The sequence below is a fragment of the Podarcis liolepis genome (genome assembly GCF_965112155.1).
Source record: "Podarcis liolepis genome assembly, chromosome: 4".
Taxonomy (NCBI): Eukaryota; Metazoa; Chordata; class Lepidosauria; order Squamata; family Lacertidae; genus Podarcis; species Podarcis liolepis.
Genome location: NC_139558.1, coordinates 80,015,874 through 80,037,728, shown reverse-complemented (window position 1 = coordinate 80,037,728; position 21,855 = coordinate 80,015,874). Strand labels below are relative to the sequence as shown.

Here is a 21,855-nt window from a genome sequence, read left to right as displayed (position 1 = left end):
TCACTCACCCAGGAATGCAATATGCCTCCATTCTGAGTAGGCATGTATGGGCTATACTATAATGCACATGTCAATGTGATCTGGCACACATGCATGCGTGAGTAAACTCACGTGCAGCACAAGACTGCACGCAGCACATGGTGCAGTCATGCAACCTACTTTAACCCAGAAGGAACCAGCAGGTAACAACTTTCCTGCTCTAACAGGCTTTAGGGAACCAACTGCTTTTAATGAAAGGCGCTGTGCTGTTTTTACTGTAATTCTTGTGTGGTTTTAACAGATGTTGTGCATGCGTATGGTTTTAGTTCTACCACTGTTTAATTGTTTTTTCTATGTTTCTAGCAGTTCTTTTTATCCACAAGCTGCCTTGAGTCCTGTTAGGGGAAAAGAGGCGGGGTATAAATAAATATATTTGGCACCCGTCTGTCTCAGGAGCAGGGCTGGATTTAGGTTTGATGAGGCCCTAAGCTACTGAAGGTAATGTGGCCCTTTATATGTCCAGCTGTCCTTTGTCAACAACAAATTGTTGCTGTTTTTTGTTGAATTTATGCTATATGGTAATTTATGGACCTAACAGGTATCTAAAGCCATTTGCCACTGTTGCTTTATGTTGGTTTTATTTTATTTGTTTTTTATCTTATATTTTGGAAATGTACATCCCGGTTTTTTTCCTTTAAATTTTTTGGGGGCCCCCAAGCTACAGCTTGTTTAAGAGGCAATGGAGGAGTGCGCCAACAACGCCTGTGGCTGCAGAGACCCACAAAGAAGAGACACGTTTTATTGCAGCTGGGGAGTGGGGCAGAGGAAGGCGTCCAGTTGTGCTGCTGCAGGCAATAATAACACCCCCATAAGAAGCTGCCGGCTTCCAAAGGCCACATTGGAGTCCGTGATTCCCCGATGGGGAAAGAGACGGAGAGGGCGGAGAAAGCGGACAGCCGATTGCTCACCGCTGCTTTGGTAGGCCAAGTTTGCAGGCCAAGGCCGCCTAAACTCTGCAGATTTTGCCTCCTCCTGAAGCAAGGAGGCGTCAACCGCTGCCGTCGGCCCTTTGCTCCGCCTCCCTTTCGCTCCCCGGCGGCTCGGAGGCGGAGCTGCGCCGAAGCGCTTTTCTCGCCCGCGCGGACGCCGCTTGCTAGCAGTGCATTGCACAGCCCGTCGCTGCTGCTGCTGCTCTCGCCCCTCCGTTTGCTGCCCCTCAGCCGCCATGGCCGTCTGGAGCGGGTCCGACTCGTGCAGCTCGGTCCGGCCCAGCTTGACCTCGGTCTCGTCGGGGGAGCTGCAGAGCCTGCGGACGTGCAACTGCGAGATGGCTGTGCTGCCTCTGCAACAGCTGGCGCTGCTGCAGCCGGAGTCCTTCCAGCTGTCGGGGGGCGCCTTGACCGTGCGGAGCCCGCCGAGCCGGCGGCTGGGAGGCGGCTTCACGGTGATCAGCGACGGCTCCGTCCACGTGGACGGGCAGTACCATTGCAAGCTCACCGACTACTTCAAGAGGTACAACTTCACCTCCTTCTCATTCCCTGATTGGGGGGGGGAAGGCACCCAGTTTCTTCTCCTAGCATCATTTTGGGGCAGTGGGTGTGATGCCTCCAGCGAGTCTAGCAGATCCTCCGCCCTGCTAGCTGGGAAACTACACCTGTTGAATTGTTACATGCCATGCGGGCTAGCAAAGGCACTGGAGCCCTTGCGGGGAGGGAGCGAGAATAAAGAGAGACTTATTTGCAGGTCCAAACCCCTATAGCTCATCTTAGACCAGAAGCAGGATTGGTACTTTGTAAGGTTGCCGGAACCTAGATGAAAAGTATAAAAGCTCTGGATTTATAGCGGGTGGTATGAAACTATAGCAGTACAGTATGTAGTCTTTGGGGGTGTTTGTGCGGACCTGGTTGATTTGTTGTGAAAATGGGCTGGAAGGAGATGAAATAGGTGTGGGTTCCTAGGAAGCTGCCTTATACCAAGTCAAGAGCATTTGTCCATCTAGCTCCATGTTGTTGACACTGACTGGCAGCTGCTCCCCAGGGTTTCAGGCAGGGGTCTTCTGCATGCAAAGCAGATACTCTTATCACTTAGCTGGGAGGGCCATTCCCCATTAAGCCATAGCCCAGGGGTTATGGAAACTGCTTAGAGGGTTTTATATAGATAGCCATCTTTTACGGCCTCTGTCCTGTATACCTGAAGGAGCGTCTCCACCCCCATCGTTCAGCCCGGACACTGAGATCCAGCGCCGAGGGCCTTCTGGCGGTTCCCTCATTGCGAGAAGTGAGGCTACAGGGAACCAGACAGAGGGCCTTCTCGGTAGTGGCGCCCGCCCTGTGGAACGCCCTCCCATCAGATGTCAAAGAGATAAATAACTACCTGACATTCAGAAGACATCTTAAGGCAGCCCTGTTCAGGGAAGTTTTTAATATGTAACACTGTACTGTTTTTAACACTGATTGGGAGCCGCCCAGAGTGGCTGGGGAAACTCAGCCAGATGGGCGGGGTATAATAAATTATTATTATTATTATTATTATTATTATTATTATTATTATTATTATTATTTACTACCTGCTCTTTCAAACAACAGTAGTAGCTTACTCCTGTACCAACTTCATTTTCCATCTTGTTCTTATTGTCACCTAACTGGGTATTTGAAGCTCCTTTGCTCTCTTCTCCGGATGGAAATTTTTCAGATCTATGGCTTAGCTCTGGAACATGTGAAATGTTAATAAGTGAGTGCATCTGAGCATGAGGAATATGCCTTTCCTTTTCCTGCTCCCAGCATGAGCAGATGAAGACTGATAATGGTAATTACCAAAGGTGTGTCATCATACAAAGATCGGCAGGTCAATTCGTAAAAAAGGAAGTATTGAGAAGGTATTGGATAAGCGTGAATGCCAGGCAGTGTCTTGGAAAAGAGTATCCAAGGGACTTCAGGCTTTGGGGATCTGAAGGGTCCATTAGTGGTTAACTGGGCACCACCACTTTTCCACTGTGGGGTGCATTAGAAAAGACATCAGGCTTGGTTTTTCATACTAGAACTCTCAAGGTTCACCAACCGGAACCAAATGGGAAATTTCAGGAAGACATAAACTTAGGCCCCATTCACCCCATACATATGTGCATTTTGCTACCACTTTAAGCAGTTATGGCTTTTCCACAAAGAATCCTGGGAGCTGTAGTTTGTTAAAGGTGCTGAGAGCTGTTAGGAGACCCATCTTCCTCTTGCACAGCCAGGATTCTCAGAGTAATTTATCAATCAGTTCCTCTTTGCAGGGAACTCAGGGAGGGGACTTTAGTAGGGGTCTTCTAACAACTCTTAGCAACAGGGGCCATAATTATTTATGGGGAGCCATGACCATTTAAAGTGGTATCATAGTGGTTTAAATGTAGGTGGGTGCGAATGTGGCCTTAGAACTGAGGGAAAGGGGCATTTCTCCTGAGTTTTCGGGAGAGACCAAGGTCTGATACTATCATCGGCTGTCTCCCAGGACCTAGAGATCCCTTCAGCCACCCACAACCCCTCCAAGGCTACAGTGCTTCACTCCCTTTAAGTTTTCCCTTTTTAACTTGGTTTCTGCTGAACATTAAAAAGAAAATCTAAGGAACAGGATGCCTCTGAGCACATGTTGAGCCCAGGGATTTCTTCCCTTGATCTGAAAACGCCAAAGCAGACAGAGAAGGGATTAGCACAAGGCCAGTTATTGTAGAGGATCCTTCCCCCCCCCCCTTTGTTGTTTCAGCTGTTTCTGTTAAGCTGCTGAGTCAAAAACACTTGCTGAGCCACTACAGACCACCAGAGGTCTTGCAGATCTCAGTCTGCATGCTTCTCTGCCCCCTACTGCTTCGGGATTTTCCAGTGCTAACTTGACAACAGGGTTCAGAAGGCCAACTCTACAGTAATAGTAATATATTTCATGCCTTGTTTCTGAACTTATTGGCAGCATCTAGCTGGTCATCACCATGGAAGCCTAGTTACCAAGGCCTGAGTGGGCGGAAAAGTTGTAGCCTGGCACCTAAAAAAAAGATATAATGATGCCACCAGGCAGATTTCCCTGGGAAGAGCCATTTGCATATGGGGGGGCAGGGAATGCACCCTACAGAAAAGGCCCTTTCTTGTTTGGTCACCCTCAGGTGAGGTACATGGGGAAGGCCTCTGATGAAGACCACGAGGTCTGGGTTGGTTCATATGGGGAGAGATGGTCCTTGAGGTATCGTGAGCCACATAAGACTTTATAGGTCGAAACCAGCGCTTTGAACTGCGTCTGGAAACTAGTCAGTAGCCAGTGTTGTTGGGCCAGGAATGATGTCATGTGCTCAGACTTTCTAGTCCCAGTTCATAATCTGGCTGCTGAATTCTGCCCTAGTTATAGTTTCCAAGCTGTCATCAAAGGAAGCCTCATGTCTAAGAGACATGACACATGAGGAGAAAGGGAATGAGGAGGCAAGAGGAAAAACATGGGACATTTCAGGCACCAGCTTTTTCCTTCTGTGACGGTAGCTCAGTTGGTTAGAGTGTGGTGCTGATAATGCCAAGGTTGCAGGTTCGATCCCCGTTTGGGACCGCTGCATATTCCTGCATTGCAGTGAGTGATTGTCGGGTTCCCTTCCAACTCTGCTGTACAATTCTATGATCATTTCAGGGAAGCAACTCTGAAATGGGAGACTCCATATCAGACTTCCTTCCAACTCTACAATTCTATGAGCCCATCCAAGCAGATGGAGAGGGCCTTGCAGCCTGGAGAAATAGGCACATGAACAGCAGAAGCTGCCCTATACAGAGTCAGACCATCTTGCTCAGTATTGCATACACTGACTGGCAGTAGTTCCCAGTGTTTCAGATTGATGTCTGAAAGGGATTAAGCCCTGTGGCCTTTCTGCTTATGAAGCACCTGTTCTACCAAATAACTACAGCCCCTTCCTCAAGGGCTTGCAGTGGTGGGCATGCTGCCACATAGGCTAAGTTCTTAATTTTTTTCATATTGTTGCTTTCCTCAATTAGAGGCTTAAAAAAAATAAAATTATTTCCTTATTGTGGGGCAACTACCTTCTCTTATGTGTAACCTCTTTGTTATTTAGACTTGTTCTCGTTCAATGAAAACTACAGGGTGTGGCAGCTTATCCTTTTATTCTTATTTACTCTGGTTGTTTGTTTAAAAGAACAAGTTGAAATCCTGTTTGGTTCTTTTGTTTTGTCAGGCCTACAATGCAAAGATTTGGCCTCTCTAAAACCAGTGTTGTGGGGATGAAACTCTTCCTTTGCTAAAACCTGGCTCTGTGAAGCCGTTCTTGCTGAAAATCCGGACGGCAGAGAAAAGAATGCGTCATAGCCTTTGGGAATCTTCAGCTGCAGATGCAACTTTTGCCTTGTGATCTGAGCACTTGGGCACTCTGCAGTGTTACTGTATACAAGAACAGAAAAAGACTGGCTGGGTGTGAGACACTATTTGGAATGTCTCTAGAGGGTCTGGCTCAGTTAACATTACATTATTGAGAAAACGAATCTGAGCGGTTATTTAAAACTGATGGTTGCTAGGCCTGGCTAACACTCTCTGAATTTGTGGCAGTGAGTTTAAATGACAGTTTTCCAGTGTTTAGAATCGAAAGGTGAAATAGTTATGCATTTCTTTACTACCCCAAATTTGGTTAGTCATTCCATGTTTAGGAATCCCAAAGCTTTCTGTAGGGATTGCTATCCAGTTTGAATGCCCTAAATCCCTTTTACAGGGGAGGAGGCAAGTACCAGTATGGGACAATTCCTTCTCCCCCCCCCCTGCCCCCAGCTCAGTACTAAAAAACCCCCAAGGGCATTTCCAGATGACATGTTTTGTTGGCATTCATACTCAAAGCTTTTAGTCTTTATCGTCCAGACTTCATTGAGCATTCATTCCAACTTGCTTGTGGAGTGTTTGCAGGTCTTTCCATTGACAATTTGTTCATCCCACAATTCTCAGTGGATTTCAACTTTCCAAATCAAAGTTCCATTTTTAAAAATTAAGTGGTTTTGTTCCACTAGGACAACAAAGCACTTTAATCGTGCCAAGCTTAAAGCTGCAATATGCTCTTGAGTCCCCTGTCCAGAGGTGCCCCAAATTTAATCTTTCTAGCCATTTCTGGACGATGTCAGGAATGTGTATATTGACACCTAAAAGCAGCCATTTATCCTTTTTCTGAGTGGCTATAACTGCTGTGTGTCCCACAGCTCATTGATATTTGTACCTCCAGTATTTTCCACTGGTCTACATGGGTGATATACAGTAATGCCCCTCCTGCCTTTTCACCAATTTAAATACTTGCATTGGTGCACTGGGAAGAGGGGGAGAATAATTAGGTGTGGAGGAGGGCCAATCTGTCAAAATCCTTTAAATATATATATAAAACAATCAGAGTAATAATAATATTTTTTTATTTATACCCCGCCCTTCCCGATTCAGAAAACCGGGCTCAAGGCAGCTAACAACAAATTTAAAACATTTAATTGTGATACAACAAAAAACAGCATAAAATAAAAGCGTGAATAACAATAAATTCAAAGTTCAAGGGATGGTGTGGGTATGAAAAGCGACACTTTATAAATATGCATTTTATGACAGAATTTGCTATAAGTTCTTCTTTACAAAATCCAACTAGACATGAGCTACCAACTCTGAAAGGGACACGAGTGGTGCTGTGGTCTAAGCCACTGAGCCTAGGGCTTGCCGATCAGAAGGTCGGCGGTTCGAATCCCTGTGACAGGGTGAGCTCCCGTTGCTCAGTCCCAGCTCCTGCCAACCTAGCAGTTCGAAAGCACATCAGTAAGTGCAAGTAGCTAAATAGGTACCACTGTGGTGGAAAGGTAAACGGTGTTTCCGTGCGCTGCTCTGGGTTCGCCAGAAGCGGCTTAGTCATGCTGGCCACATGACCCGGAAAACTGCAGACAAATGTCTGCTCCCTCGGCAAGTAAAGCGAGATGAGCGCCGCAACCCCAGAGTCGTTTGCGACTGGACTTAACTGTCAGGGGTTCTTTACCTTTACCTTTTTACCAACTCTGAAAGATTTAATATTCTGGTATATGTATATTATATGGGCAAATATTTTCGAAGGCGAGCATAAATTGAAATGAAATGGTGGTTAGAAACATCTGCTTGGTTACCAGCTACGCTGATTTTCAGCGGTGGAAAATTAGGCCCATTTGTCTTGGTAGATGATGTTTTCAAAAGAACGTAATGACTTGCGTCTTTTCCAGTGCCTTGCAATTGGCATTTAAGAAATGGAGTACAATTTTTGCACAGACTAACTTGTATCCAGCACATTTCAAATTAATCACATTCAGGGGGATAAACAGCATGACTGTGGTTCAGCCAGAACACTGACTCATGGGAGCATGTGTATTTCCTTACTGTACCACCCATCCAACTTTTCCTGTGTCTGACTGGTATCCTGCATTACCACCTTACACAGTCCAACAACCACATTATAAGCTGAAGTGGGGAAATGAATCTGGCTTGTTCTGTTGTACCGTCTCTGTACTTCCAGTGCATTAACAATTTTAGTTTTAAACTGTAGCTAGGGAGATGTGTCTATATTGTATGGCGAGCCATTAAGAGGAATATATTCCTCCAAATAGCTGAACCCATGCAGGATTAGCGGTTTATATGGTGTGAAATTGAGTAAAATTGGCCTGCCTGGGAAAAAAACAAACCACTTTGCCTTAACAAATGTGATGATGTGTTTACAGAAGCAGCAGTAATGGTGTACTGTATTCCGTATTTAACTGATCTAGTAATACAAAGCAGAAAAAGGTTGCTTTTTGTTTTTGTTACCATCTTTCCCTCTGCCTCCCACCTCTCTCTCTCTCTCACTCCCCCCCCCAAAAAAAGTCTACACTATCTTTATTCCTGTTTGGGGACTTAAAATGACTCTAAACCACAGTTTCCATAGAAGGCGCCCACATGGATCTATCCAAGCAGGCTTAAGCATTTGACTGAAATAAAGCTGAGCCCCAGGGTATTGGAATTTTAAATAGATCTGCTTTACTTCTGTGGGGCTAATGCATTTTCCCATATGGGGCTTCCATGGTTTGTGCTTAATAATGTGCAGACTGATCACTAAGGATTCTAGCTAAGGCTAACATGTCCTTGCATTCAGCTGCTCCCTGCCCTGTGAGCACAGTGGAATAAAAGAGGCTTAAATGTGTTTATCTCGAAAGAAAGAAAGAAAGAAAGAAAGAAAGAGAAAGAAAGAAAGAAAGAAAGAAAGAAAGAGAGAGAGAGAGAGAGAGAGAGAGAAAGAAAGAAAGAAAGAAAGAAAGAAAGAAAGAAAGAAAGAAAGAAAGAAAGAGAAAGAAAGAAAGAAAGAAAGAAAGAAAGAAAATGATTCCTTCTAACCAAATAACCCTGGTTAAACTAGTTTGGTCAGGCTCATCAAACTTCAACTTGGTGCACAAACAGAGCAATCGATCAATCAAACCTCTTTTGATGTCTGTAACCTAAAAGAATTTGTTTGTTTTTAAAGTTTAAAACCATGAAAGAGACTTAGTATCTGCTTCATGCACGAATTGCAAACCTTTTTGCATCAGTTTCAAATTCTGAGGAAGTGCTTTGGGTACCTGTCACAAAATGGCTGTCGTGGAGCTTGTGGTATATAACACAAAATGGCTGCAGTGGGAAGCATGGTAGAACGTAACATGGCTGCCATGGGGCTGTGGCATAGCACTACATTAGAGAGAGGACAGTCATTGCAGCTCCCTGCATCCTGGACAACCTCACGCTTGCTGTAGGAAGTCAGTTATGTTCTGGTCCTGACTGTGGAAATCACACAATATTGGTTTTCTCCTGCTCCCCAATACTTTCTAACAACAGGGGCAATTCCCCAGTACCAGAAAAAATATATATAATTTGTTCACAGTCACACACCCTCAGACACACATACTTCACATAGACGCAACCACACATACCTCTTTCTCTGAAACTTGCACACACACCAGATACATCTCTCTCTCCCTCTCCCCAAGTGCATGCATCTCAATCACACATGCAGAACAAGTTTGAACCACAACCTCCTTCAGAAAAACCCCTCATGGGCAACCGAAGCGTCTGCCACCCCCAACCCTATTAAGAACAATAATACAGTTTCAGAAAAAACACAAGTGTCAGCAAACCAGCATCCAGGGCCCCTGGTGCCCAGGGGTAACGCACAAGGCCCCAGAGGGTGGCTGTGGTGCCCTCAAGTTCTGGGTTGGTAATCCCTGATGTGTGCTTAATGGATGCCAACTCTCATAGCTTCAGAAACCAGCATCTTAGTCCTGGCATGTAGGCACTAGATCCAATTTCCAGAGATGTTTAAACCTGTGCTTTTTAAAGGGTTTTTTTTTAACTTATCCTTCTTTTTACTTCACTGGACCTATGCCAGAGTACGTGGTTTGAAAACTGCAGTCTAAGTAAAGTCCCAATTCAACTCTCTCATGGTTGAAGAGGAAGGTTAAAAATGCCAGAAGCTTGGCTTCATAAAAGGAAAAGGTGACACATCCTTAACCACATGTCCTACTCTCTCCTTTTTATGATGCTGTTTTTGCTTTAACAAACAGTCGCATTGAAAAGGATAGCCTTCAAAACAGGAGATGTGGTAATTCCTGCCTAATTAAGTATACTGGGCGCTTCAAAAATAATAGTTTCCTAACCAAGAGTGGTTCTACTTCAGAGTCACTTTAAATTTGTTTGTGGGGTGGGGTCCTTCTGTACAGCTCCGTTTTCACCTCTCTGTCTACGTAAATGGTCTTTGGTGGCATAGCTGTCACCGTTTCCCTTTTTTAAAGGGAAATTCCCTTATTCTGAATAGGATCCCTCGCAAGAAAAGGGAAAAGTTGGCAGCTATGTTTGGTGGCTGAATAACAGAAACATTTTATCGTGACTTGTTTCATTTTATTTCTATGCTTCCTGCAAAGTTTGCTTTAATCCTTTACCTTAACTGGAACTTTCTGTATCCTGCTTTTCAATTAAGTTGTGTTAATGCAGCTTTCTTCTCCCAACAGATACGTAGAACTCAACACCCACTATGACTATAAAAACTACAGAGAAACTATACTGGGTCGCCCATTGGTATTCTTCTTCAACGTCAGAACAAAATATAATTCTTCGAAAGGTAAACCTATGAGTGAACCTTTTTTTTAAAAGGGCATATTTTGGATCTAAAAAAACTCTGTGTAAAGAGCCATGGTTGAATTTGAATCTGGTATGGTTAAATTCAGTTCAGCGACGCCTTTTTAAAAATGAAGCTGTCACTGCGCTAGGACATCCCTGTAAGATTGGCAACTTTGATTTATAACGTAGTCTTAAGCATGTAAAAATATTGTTTGGTTTTATATCAGTGAAACATGCCTCCTGCTGTGGCACAGTTATGCTTGCACAGTGGCAGAACCGGTTTTGGTCGCTGGTGGTTTCCCAAATTGCTATTTGGTTGGATAAGGATGTTTCTGCTGGACCTTCCATGGATGAGTACTCTGATTAATTTGAAAACTTGATCACAATTGGGTCCACCTCTCTGTGGACTACAAGAGCTGCAAAACTTACTGAAATACCTTAAAAGCACATAAAGCTGGATCTGTGGCTTTTTGCCTGTTAAAATGTTTAAAGAGTACCAAAATTAAATAGATCATGGGCTGAGCTTGTTGTTGCCAGCAAGGATGTGGTTTTAGAGTGGCTACCTTAGGATAAGGAAGGTGGTTGGGGCTGGCCTTTAATCTCTGAAAACCAGCGACATAGATTCCAAGAAGATACTGCTAAATAAGTCATGATTAATAAATCAGATTGGAACAAAGCATAATCAGAGGACTACTCTTGTACATTTCATGGGTTTTGAGAATCTCAACTTTCACTTAAATAGGCTGGACCAGACGGCTTTACTTTAAAGAGAAAGTTGAGGTTCACAAAGCCTGTCAAATGCATAAATGTGCTTTAGAGGACACAAGCAGCCCACTGGTTTTGCTTCCAGTCTAGTATTTAATCATGGCAAGTTTAGCAGTGTTCTCTTCAGATCTATGGAATCTGAATTTAATACTTATATATCTCCTCCCTAAAACATAAGGCAGTTTAACCTCAAATGGCAATAAAACGTTTTAAAAGAGGAACAGGAACTCAGATTTTTGCAGCGAACCAAAATAAATTTAGAGACTATGGGGAACAGCTCAAAATGGTGTTGAACTAGGCTCTCCTGTGAGCAGAGACCTTCTGGAAGGTGTAATTTCAAGTGGCTTAATTCCTGTATACAGCCACTGGAGGTCCATGTGCAGTACTCTTTTAATTAACGATAAGAGACTATGGGATCTATAACAGCAGCAGCGGTTATACATCCACTCAAATGTAACTATCAAAGGATTGCTTTGCATCTTACAAGATTAGCAGGCAAACAAGATGTATGTTTGATGCACTTAGTAACGTGAGAAAATGACACACATGTTAGATGGTGTATAATGCATACTGTGTGATCCATAACAGTGCCTCCCTAAAGCAAATTCACAGATTCAGAAAATACTCCCTTTACATATTAAGATGTGTGCCATGCTCACACGTTTGCTAACTTAGCAGTGTGTGGGCGCGCAGCAGCAGTCTACAGAAGAGAAGAGAACTCTAGCAAAACTTTGTGTATAGGTTTCAGAGCAACATCTGAAATACAATAGTAAGGCCTGGCTTTAATAAATAACAATAATTTCTAATCCATCCTTAGAAAAAACATATGCTTTGCTTGTGAACACCCGCCACCCGAAGATGAGAAGACAGATTGAGAATGGAATGAACAATATAATATCTTCAGTGATTGGAGAAAGTTACAAACTTCAGGTGAGTTAGCCCTACATATGGCTGCGGGAGGCAGTGGAGGACAGAAGTGCCTGGCGTGCTCTGGTCCATGGGGTCACGAAGAGTCGGACACGACTAAACGACTAAACAACAATGGCTGTTATCTTTCTGTCTGTACCTGTGTGATTGCTCTGTGACTGGTACAAATGTAGCTTTTTATGATGGGTAAAGGGCAATGTTCACTGAACCATCTTGCAATCTTCTCTGACACAAAAAATTCCAAAGGACATTGACGCTGAATATTATATATCACATTTGTCCCTCTTGGCTGGTGCTGTGCTTTTAAGGAAGTTTAAAATGCAAAGCTGCACGTTCTTAGAGGTTTTCCCCCTCCAGGGCTCTTCCTTTGTTTTTGCTCTAACATTTCAGGAATGTGGAAGCAATTATAAAGTATAAAACATGGTTGTTTAAAGGGCTCTCCCAGTTAGACTACTAAGTCCAGGGTCTAAAATGACCTAGCTGCACCACTGTTTGCTTTTGGGGTAAGATTAATCTTAACCTGATTCCAAAACTTTTATATAAGCGGCTTTCATAACTAGAGGTATAAGAGGTACAAAATTTGGTAATATACCTACTTTTTCTTTGTACAGTTTGATTTCCAAGATGTTGTAAAGAATTTTTTTCCTCCTGGAGCCCATTTGGTCAATAAAGAGAGCCTGAGTTTTTCCTACGAGTTCAAATGCGACGCCTTATTTGACTTCTTTTATTGGTTTGGGATCAGTAAACGGACAGTTACGGTGAATGGGAAAGTTCTGAATTTGTCCAGTACCAATCCACAGAAGAAAGAGATGATAACAAAGTTTCTGGATAAAATGAGTGAACCAAGCATGCGGTCAAACAGCTTTTCAGACAGAAAGTTTAGTGTTACATCCAGGGGTAAGTTGGTGTCGTGTTTTTAAGTGAGATTTTTAAAATCTATATCTCCACATACAGTGGTACCTCAGGTTAAGTACTTAATTCGTTCTGGAGATCCGTTCTTAACCTGAAACTGTACTTAACCTGAAGCACCACTTTAGCTAATGGGGCCGCCTGCTGCTGCTGCGCCACCGGAGCATGATTTCTGTTCTCATCCTGAAGCAAAGTTCTTAACCTGAAGCACTATTTCTGGGTTAGTGGCGTCTGTAACCTGAAGTGTATGTAACCTGAGGTACCACTGCACTGTTCACAGGTCACAATGATTGAACTGCTCCTGGATCCTTTGATTTGAAGAAACCCAAACCTTGAGTACTAAAATGGAGGTTTGGTTTGAGTCCCAAATACTAATCTGGGGTACTCTGGGAAGTGTGAGGGAAGTAGAGATCACCTCACAACTCTCAGCACCCTTAACAAACAACTGATTCCATGATAATAGTGTCCACATCAAGGGAAGTAATAATACTGCTGTATTCTGCCTTGGTCAGACCCCACCTGGAGTACTGTGTCCAGTTCTAGGCACTACAGTTTAGGAAGGATATTGACACCTGGAATGTGTGTGCAGAGGAGGGCGACCAAGAGTACAAAGGGTCTGGAAACCAAGCCTTATGAGGAACGATTGCGGGTATTGGGTATGCTTAGTCTGGAGAAGAGAAGACTGAGAGGTGAAAAGATAGTCATCTTTAAATATCTAAAGGGCTGTCACATGGAAAATAGAGCAAGCTTGTTTTCTGCTGCTCCAGAGGGTAGGACCCAAACCAGTTGATTCAAATTACAATAAAGGAGATTCCAACCAAAAATTAGGAAGAACTTTCTGACAGTAAGAGCTGCCCAACAGTGGAACAGACTCCTTCAGAAGCTGGTGGACTCCCCTTCAGTGGAGGCTTTTAAAGAGAGGTTGGGTGGCCACCTGTCAGGGATTCTTTAGTTGTGATTCCCGCATTTCAGGAGGTTGGTCCAGGCAACCCTTGGGGTCCCTTCCAGGTCTACAGAGCTATGATTTTGGAGCCTTTGGGAGAAGTCCTGACTGTTTAAAGTGGTGTGATACTGCTTTTTAGGCAGAGTGCAGATGAGGCGTAAAAATAAGTTTTGACTCTTCCAGAATTACCAGACTAAGGTATTTTTTTGCCTACTAGGTTATGTGCATTAGAAAGTTTCTCAGCTTTGTAGGCAAAAGGATTACAGTGGCCTATGTCCTTAGATGTGTTGTAATTCTCCTTCTTGTGCTTTCTTGCAGCTTCAGTAGATGATGTGTTTAATGGCAACTTCACCCCACAGTCACCTTGGATGGAGTCACCTTTTGTAGTTTGGACACTTCCAGGGGCTCAGGAATCGGAAGAAGGATCAAATACATTAATCAGGTTTTCATGAAAGAAGAAATCCACCCAAGTGGAATTGTCTTAATTACAGAATGAAAGAAGTTGTTGAAAGAAGACTTCTGTTTTCATTTGCATTTTGCCCAGAAGAATAGGGAACTCTTTCATTCCTGCTGAGTTTGTTGGTTCAGGAAAAGCCACTTCTGGTTCTTAAAATAGTACTTGCCGAGTTCATCTTTCAACATTATGAGCTTTCTGGAGGATAGGGTTTTCTTATTGCAGTCAGAATGCATATAGTTAGAGTCATTTCAGTGATTTTAAATCTAGATTATTCAAGTGGCTTTAAATTACAAGTTTTTTAAACGCCACTAAAATCATGTGTAGTATGTTGCTAGCTTCATTATTGCTCCAGCTTAGCACTGTTTCCAGTGGAAAAAGTTAATGGGATACAGAACGGCTTTTGAGGCTCATAAAATACACACTTCCTGCAGTTTAAAAAAAATGGCTAATGGTGACCTTAAAGAACTAGCAGAGGGAATACTTGAACCCAAAAGCATTTAGATGATGATCAAAAGTCAATGGGTGCCCAGATTTGTAGTTCTGTTCTGGCTTGGAAAGATGAAACACCCTAGATAAATGTGACTGCAATTCGGAATGCTTGAGAGACTATTCTCAGCTCCATTACACGCTTCCTGTATCTCCCCAAGTCAAAATAGCTTATTTTGTCCTTCATCTTCCCGTAGGCCAAAAGGAGAGCTAATCTACACCATAAACTGTTCATTTCTTTTCTTCTAAAGCACTTAAAGGAATCCACTGGGAAAATCTGGCACTATGTTTTTTAAATTACTTTTTTCCCCCTTACATTCCCTCAAGTAATGATCACGGAAGTCTCTGAAGTTCTGATGCAGCCTCTGTAAAAATGCCATATTCATTTGATACTGCTATTTTGTATTAAATGCTGCATTTTATCACTAGCATTCCAATCATGGTAGATTTTAAAGGTTGTGCTTTTTAAAAACGCTGCATCAGTTCTGAAGATAAATGCATTACCGGTTTTTTTAAGTAACTTGTAAGGCAATCGTCACACGTGGAGGCAGATGGAATGTGCATTGCTTTCTACATTAAAGCCTAATTCAGTCATTTAACCTGCAGGATAATATATCTTCTACTCAATCTTTAACTTGCCTTTATAACATACCTTAAACAGATGACATAGCAGCAGGGTTTTCTTCTTGGGAGCTTCGCCAGTTGCTGTAAATGGAGCACAACTGTTCTTAACTTTTCTCCAACCCCACTGTTGATGGCAAAAGCCATTTTACACAAACAGCAAATCACTGTACGTCAAAGAAACATGTAGGTTTTCAGCCATAGCAAGCAAACATTGGACCAGCATGTCCACATAATTCCGTATCATGCAAAGACCATATCAACCACATCCTCAATTTCTCCTTTGGTTCTATATATTCAATACCATGTGGACACGTTTACTTTCAAGGTGGCATACGATTGCCTGACAGAGAATCTCCAGATTTGCTCTTCACTTGTATTTGAAGATTTTACTGATGTGGGAACGCATATTGTTCCTGAAGATTTAAAAAAAAACCACAAACACAAACAAACTGAAAATTGGTCCAAATAGCACTTGGCTAGAGTTTCAAGGACTCTGATAACTTACCCAAGAGCTTAACTGTCCCTTTCCTTCTGAGGAAGACTCTCTTATTTCCCTTCTGTAGATGGGGCATCACACAACACCCAGAGCAGTGGCTTCATAGTAATATGGGTGACCTGCACTGGGATATAGATTAGGGGAAATGTCTGTTCCCTTCAGACACTAATGGAACTAGGAACTAATGAATATAATATAGGACATGTAGACTCTCCCTTGGAGGTTAATGACCTTAGACTGAGGACTGTTTATCGTGAGGCTACTTTTTAAGAACGGTGTACTTTTCATCTTTCAATCAGCAGTGGACAACATGACAGTGTTAGGTCTTTCTCTGGTGAATATTTTACCTCCTCCCCCACTCCATAGCATGATATTTGAAAACCAGTTTTATATTGCTAATGTATAATGTCTTCCAACAGTGGAAATGCTGTCTGTGTATACTGACTGATTTAAACTGGTACTGTATGGGACTTCAATAACTATCGTTTTTGCCTTGTTTGCTTGGAAAGTGGAATGAGTTCTACCCCCAAAAAAGCAGGCTTTTGTTGTTATCATGTTGAATCTGCACACCAAAAAGTGTGTTTTCAATTATTGCCTATTCAGTGCCTTTGTATTTCTTCCATTTACAATAAAGGGAGTTTTTTAAATGGGTGTCTTCAGTTTTTGTTCCCATGTATCTGTACATGCCACATACCAAGTCATAAGAAGCAGAATTCATCGAAATGACAGGAGTAGGTAGAAGGAATCTACTGGTGGCGGCTCCCTGGATGACTTGCAGTAGATCAGCAAGGGATTCTTGCTCCCAGCTGTTCAGCAGTAGCAACAACAACAAAAAGCAGCCTGTTCTGAATTGGATTCTGATAAACTCCTGTGGTAACTATGATATTTAGGAACTCCACTGTAGAATTGTATGTGTATATGCAGGTGAAGTGGTGTATGGCTGATTGTGTGCTGTAGACACTCTGCTCCAACTCCTGTGTCACTATTTGTATCTGGCTCCAGCTAGTGAATCTATAACAAAGTTGATATAATGAACTTGCCCATGTTTGGGATGACTGTGACAATGGTTGATAAATTCATTACTGAACCTTCAACAGCATGTCCCAGGGTGCAAGTTACAACAATTTAAAATTGAGAATTAAAGGCAATGAAAACTGGTAAGTCACAGGGATAGGATGGGCCCTGAAAAAACACATCTCAGGTGTCAAAGGCAAAGTGGTGTGTTTTTAGCATTTGCTGAGGACTGTATAGTGAAGAAGCAAGATGAACCTCTGTCCACCTAAGTAACAGATTCCTCTAGAAGAGCTATGTTACCTGGAGCCAATCAGAGCAATAAAATTGCTCTAAACTCAAGTCTAAAAGTCATGGGCTGAGACCCAGAGTTGTAACAATTACTTGCACATGTCCATTGGGGCTTTAGGCTTGTTTCTTGAATGGGAAACCTCCAGTTCAGATGGCATCTTAGTTTTTTAAACTGACAGCTTTCAAAAGCTAGCGCTCTCCCTCCCTCCCTCCCTCCCTCCCTCTCTCTCTCTCTCTCTCTCTCTCTCTCTCTCGTGTGTGTGTGTGAGTGTGAAGAATGCATGCATGCATACCCTGTGTTTCAAAGTGAAAAGGCAATGTTCAAATATATATGACCCTGTGTCAGCAACTGTAAGTCTATGCACAAAGTAGTTCTTCGGATCCAAACAACTTGAGTGATATTGTTCCCCATCCCACTCACTTGGAACAACTTTAGAGAAAATTCAGCCTGAAAATGGTTGGGGCTGGTGCAGAGGAGCCCAAAAAGAAGCCAGGTGAAAAGTACAGGTTCCAGGAGCAATGTACGAGCCCAGCAGCAAAGGAAGAGGGCATAGAATTGAGCCTTCAGTCCATGGTTCCATGATGATGTCTAGGTTTGACTAGGGAGGAGCAACCATGTCTCATATAACTGGCCATACAACAGCCCTGTCCCTGCAGCTCTGCATCAAACCAGTGGGCGGTTGCCAAAACAGATGTGTGCAAGAAAAGAATTCAGAAGCTTGAGCTTATACTTTCAATGAAGATCAATCAAAGTCTTTGAACCGAAGCAAAGTGTGAGAGATGCCCTTTTCGTAAACTGTTTCAGATAGTTGCATCATGCTCGCTTGTGTTAGCAGATGAGTGACTATGACACAAGAAGCTAAATTTAAATAATGAATTCAATTCTGTCTGCAGTGTGAAAAGCACAGCTTTTATTTAGCAGTACTGGGCAAGAACCTTGACATGTTATCACAATGATTCGAGATTAATGTAGTGGCGGATCAAATGTATTATGCAACCAAGTGCTGTTGTTCTATTTGCTGTTCAGTGATATAATACACTGTGGACCTAAAAAAAAACATGTTTTTACCATGGTGAAATGAAATATTGCAAGAGCTGGCTGAATCACCTCTTCAAAGGGATTACTCAGATATTAGTCATGCTTTCTGACCTAAAACTATCCAACTCATCCCACTACTATATTCCATTACCACCACAGCTTCTTCAAATTAATGTTAAAGCACCAATGGTTTATACTGGATACATGAAAACATCCCCCAGACTAAATAATGGTAAGGTAAAACCGAACCTTATGAGAGGCATGAGAATTCTCATCTGCACAGAGTCTTGGTGACTGTTCGGTTAGAAAATGTAACTGCCTGCACTGTCATACTAGATAAAAATTCCAATTAATTTTGGTATCGGCTGTTTTTGAGAGGGGTAGTACAAGTAGTCAATGTGACTTGCCAGTCTCAAAGCAGAAATTTGGCTGGAGAATGTTCTAGATGGTTGGAGAGGCCAGGGTTTCCACACCACCCAAAGCCATTGTTGTCTCCAGTATATTATGGGACTTCAACGCTGTGTCTGTTTGGGGCAATTTGTAGGATGCTGCTACTGGCATGGAAGAAGTGGGATAGACTGGGTATCTTTTGTGAGAGTCTAAAGATGATGCAATCCCACACTGCTTTAACTTAGGTCTGGTGTGAATGATAGCAATTACAGTACGTTGGGTGTCAAGGTGACAAGGGAAAATCACTGGCACACTGGTAACTTCACCAAGACACTTGTAGGTGGTCTATGGTGTGGCTTGAGAGGGAAGTATGGGAAGAAGTTGCAATTGGAGTCTCCTCTGAGCATTCTGAGCAAAACCTGAAACTCATATGCATCAGGCATGGACATTCCAACTGAGCTGGCAACATTGGCTTGAGCACAATTTTTTCCTAGCACTCCTGGGAATTCTCTAAGCTACCATAGGCCTTTGCCACATTGACCTTGCTTATTTACAAAGAAATGGACTAATTCCTTCACTCAGCCATACTGCAAATAGAGCTGTATGGAAGCAAAACATTAATGGGGGAGGTATGTTGTTTAGTCGTGTCTGACTCTTCGTGACCCCATGGACCAGAGCACGCCAGGCACTTCTGTCTTCCACTGCCTCCCGCAGTTTGGTCAGACTTCGAGAACGCTGTCTAACCATCTTGTCCTCTGTCGTCCCCTTCTTCTTGTGCCCTCCATCTTTCCCAACATCAGGGTCTTTTCCAGGGAGTCTTCTCTTCTCATGAGGTGGCCAAAGTATTGGAGCCTCAGCTTCATGATCTGTCATTCCAATGAGCACTCAGGGCTGATTTCCTTAAGAATGGATACGTTTGATCTTCTTGCAGTCCATGGGACTCTCAAGAGTCTCCTCCAGCACCACAGTTCAAAAGCATCAATTCTTCGGCGATCAGCCTTCTTTATGGTCCAGCTCTCACTTCCATACATCACTACTGGGAAAACCATGGCTTTTACTATACGGACCTTTGCTGGCAAGGTGATGTCTCTGCTTTTTAAGATGTTGTCTCGGTTTGCCATCGCCTTTCTCCCAAGGAGCAGGCGTCTTTTAATTTCATGACTGCTGTCACCATCTGCAGTGATCATGGAGCCCAATAAAGTAAAATCTCTCACTGCCTCCATTTCTTCTCCTTCTATTTGCCAGGAGGTGATGGGCCCAGTGGGCCCAGATGGGGGAGGTATACTGAACCCAAATTAGTAATAATGATAATATTACAGCTGATTTATTAATTGCCTTCTAAACCACTTTCTCAAGGGTACGGAATCATTCAAAGGGTATGTGGAAGGGGAATAATATGAATAAAAGATGAGACACAATGCTTTGATGGTTTAGTTGAAGCGAACCCTTACAAAATGGATAAAGTGCTAGCATTTGGGAAGCATGTACATTTGCTATACTGCTGGCAAAGTGATTGGGGGAAAATATGCAAAAATCCCTTTTAAAGGCAATTATGCCGAACATTGATTTGATCCATGGTTTCTGCCATAAATATGTATATTGAATTGGATTAAAACTTTGATTGCTTGTTTGAAATTGCAATCAATCCTACATACATTTTACTGAAATTCATTGAGACCGTCTTCAGAGTATCCATGCATTGGAGCCGACTGTATGATTTGCAACCACTGAGAAATCCGAAGGTTTTTATCTACATATAAAAGCCAGTAACATGACTGGGTTCCCTTTGAAGACCAATACTTGACTGAGCGGGTGGCGCTGTGGTCTAAACCACTGAGCCTCTTGGATTTGCCAATCAGAAAGTTGGCAGTTCGAGTCCATGCAATGGGGTGAGCTTCCCGTTGCTCTTTCCCAGCTCCTGCCAACCTTGCAGTTCGAAAGCATACCAGTGCGAGTAGATAAATAGGTTCTGCTGTGGCGGGAAGGTAAATGGCATTTCCGTGTGCTCTGGCACTCGTCACAGTGTCCCGTTGAGCCAGAAGCAGTTTAGTCATGCTGGCTACATGACCTGGAAAGCTGTTTGTGGACAAATGCTGGCTCTCTTGGCCTGAAGTGAGATGAGTGCCGCACCCCATAATCGCCTTTGACTGGACTTAACTGTCCAAGGTCCTTTACATGGCTGAGAATATAAACTCTGCAACAAAACATTCCAGGGCAAAGATCTCCTATTCGACGTTGCAGCCAGCCATGTCCTCTATTTGAGATATTAGATTCACCCTGTCCCCCAGTTTCCCACTACTCTGCAACGGACACTAAATGTTCTATGGTCAACGCCAATTGAACATGCACCATTCTCATTCAACACTTTCTGGGTTTTCTTGCACCCTTAGTGTTCATTCCTGAATTTTTTTTCTGTATTTCTGCAAACCTTGTTCCACCAAGTATGCTGATAGTGCTCACTCTTAATTTCTCAGTGCACCTATTTTGTAACCCTGTTGGCCCTCACCAGCTGTGTTCACTATTAGAAGGAGTGACTTCTGGTTACACTTTCCACCAGGCACACCTCCTTAACAACAATTCCCAGTTAGTAATGATGGATATCAGAATTTATGTATAATTATGCCACTTTTCCTCCAAGTTTGTCAGACAATCCAGCCTGGGATGGTCTAATAATGTCTGGCAGGAATTCCCACAAGAAAGATCTTTTAAAAAGATGAACTCATTACATTTACTACTCTGCAAAACTTGTTGAAAGCAAATGGCCCAGAGAGTGGTATGCTAGAAAACTGAATAAGATTTGGCAGAATAAAAAGTTTTCATGAATATGAACAGCTCCAAAATCAGCTCAATGGATTTTGTAACTAGAATGTTGCTTAAAAGCTTTTCTGTGCTACGTGACCTTTTTAGCAGAAGAATGGCTGAAAATATATTACTATTTTATGTCCTCAATGCCCTCGTTCCTTCTTCTTTTATTTAAGTCCCCAAACAACAAATTAAGGTGCAACATTAATATGTGTTCAATGCAAAGCAGCACCAACAGGTGAGATCCATTTCCCCTGAAAGTTTAGAGTCTGATGCTGTACCACAAATGACTATTTGCAACATAAATTCTCAAAATGTATCAAAATGTGTAACATTGTCAAGCAAGGTAATTAGTAGGGGGAAAACAAGAACAGGCACAGGCAAACTCGGCCCTCCAGATGTTTTGGGACTCCAACTCCCATGATCCCTAGCTAACAGGACCAGTGGTCAGGGATGATGGGAATTGTAGTCCCAAAACATCTGGAGGGCCGAGTTTGCCTATGCCTGAACACAAGGCTTCCTTCAAAAGGAACACCTACCGAAACTGAGACACACAAATTAGGAGGATGTTACACAAATATTGGATGAGGAACACTTGGAAAGGAACATGCATCTCCCAA

At 42.9% G+C, this 21,855-nt stretch overlaps 1 protein-coding gene across 1 annotated transcript; it reads left to right on the top strand.

The window, feature by feature from the left end:
- The first annotated feature begins 347 nt into the window (after positions 1 to 347).
- MEDAG (mesenteric estrogen dependent adipogenesis) lies at positions 348 to 16,349 on the top strand. Its single transcript, XM_083499003.1, has 5 exons — positions 348 to 1,491; positions 9,987 to 10,096; positions 11,678 to 11,790; positions 12,399 to 12,684; positions 13,958 to 16,349. Exons 1-5 carry the CDS (start codon positions 1,205 to 1,207, stop codon positions 14,089 to 14,091), a joined length of 930 nt encoding a protein of 309 aa, XP_083355129.1. The 5' UTR covers positions 348 to 1,204; the 3' UTR covers positions 14,092 to 16,349.
- Positions 16,350 to 21,855: the final 5,506 nt, after the last annotated feature.

What these genes read in the sequence shown, in the direction of transcription:
- MEDAG (XM_083499003.1), top strand. Translation starts at nt 1,205, where the DNA reads ATGGCCGTCTGGAGCGGGTCCGACTCGTGCAGCTCGGTCCGGCCCAGC. An exon ending in AAAATATAATTCTTCGAAAG is followed by an intron (nt 10,097 to 11,677) that starts GTAAACCTATGA and finishes ATCCATCCTTAG; the next exon opens with AAAAAACATATGCTTTGCTT. An exon ending in GTTTAGTGTTACATCCAGGG is followed by an intron (nt 12,685 to 13,957) that starts GTAAGTTGGTGT and finishes GCTTTCTTGCAG; the next exon opens with CTTCAGTAGATGATGTGTTT.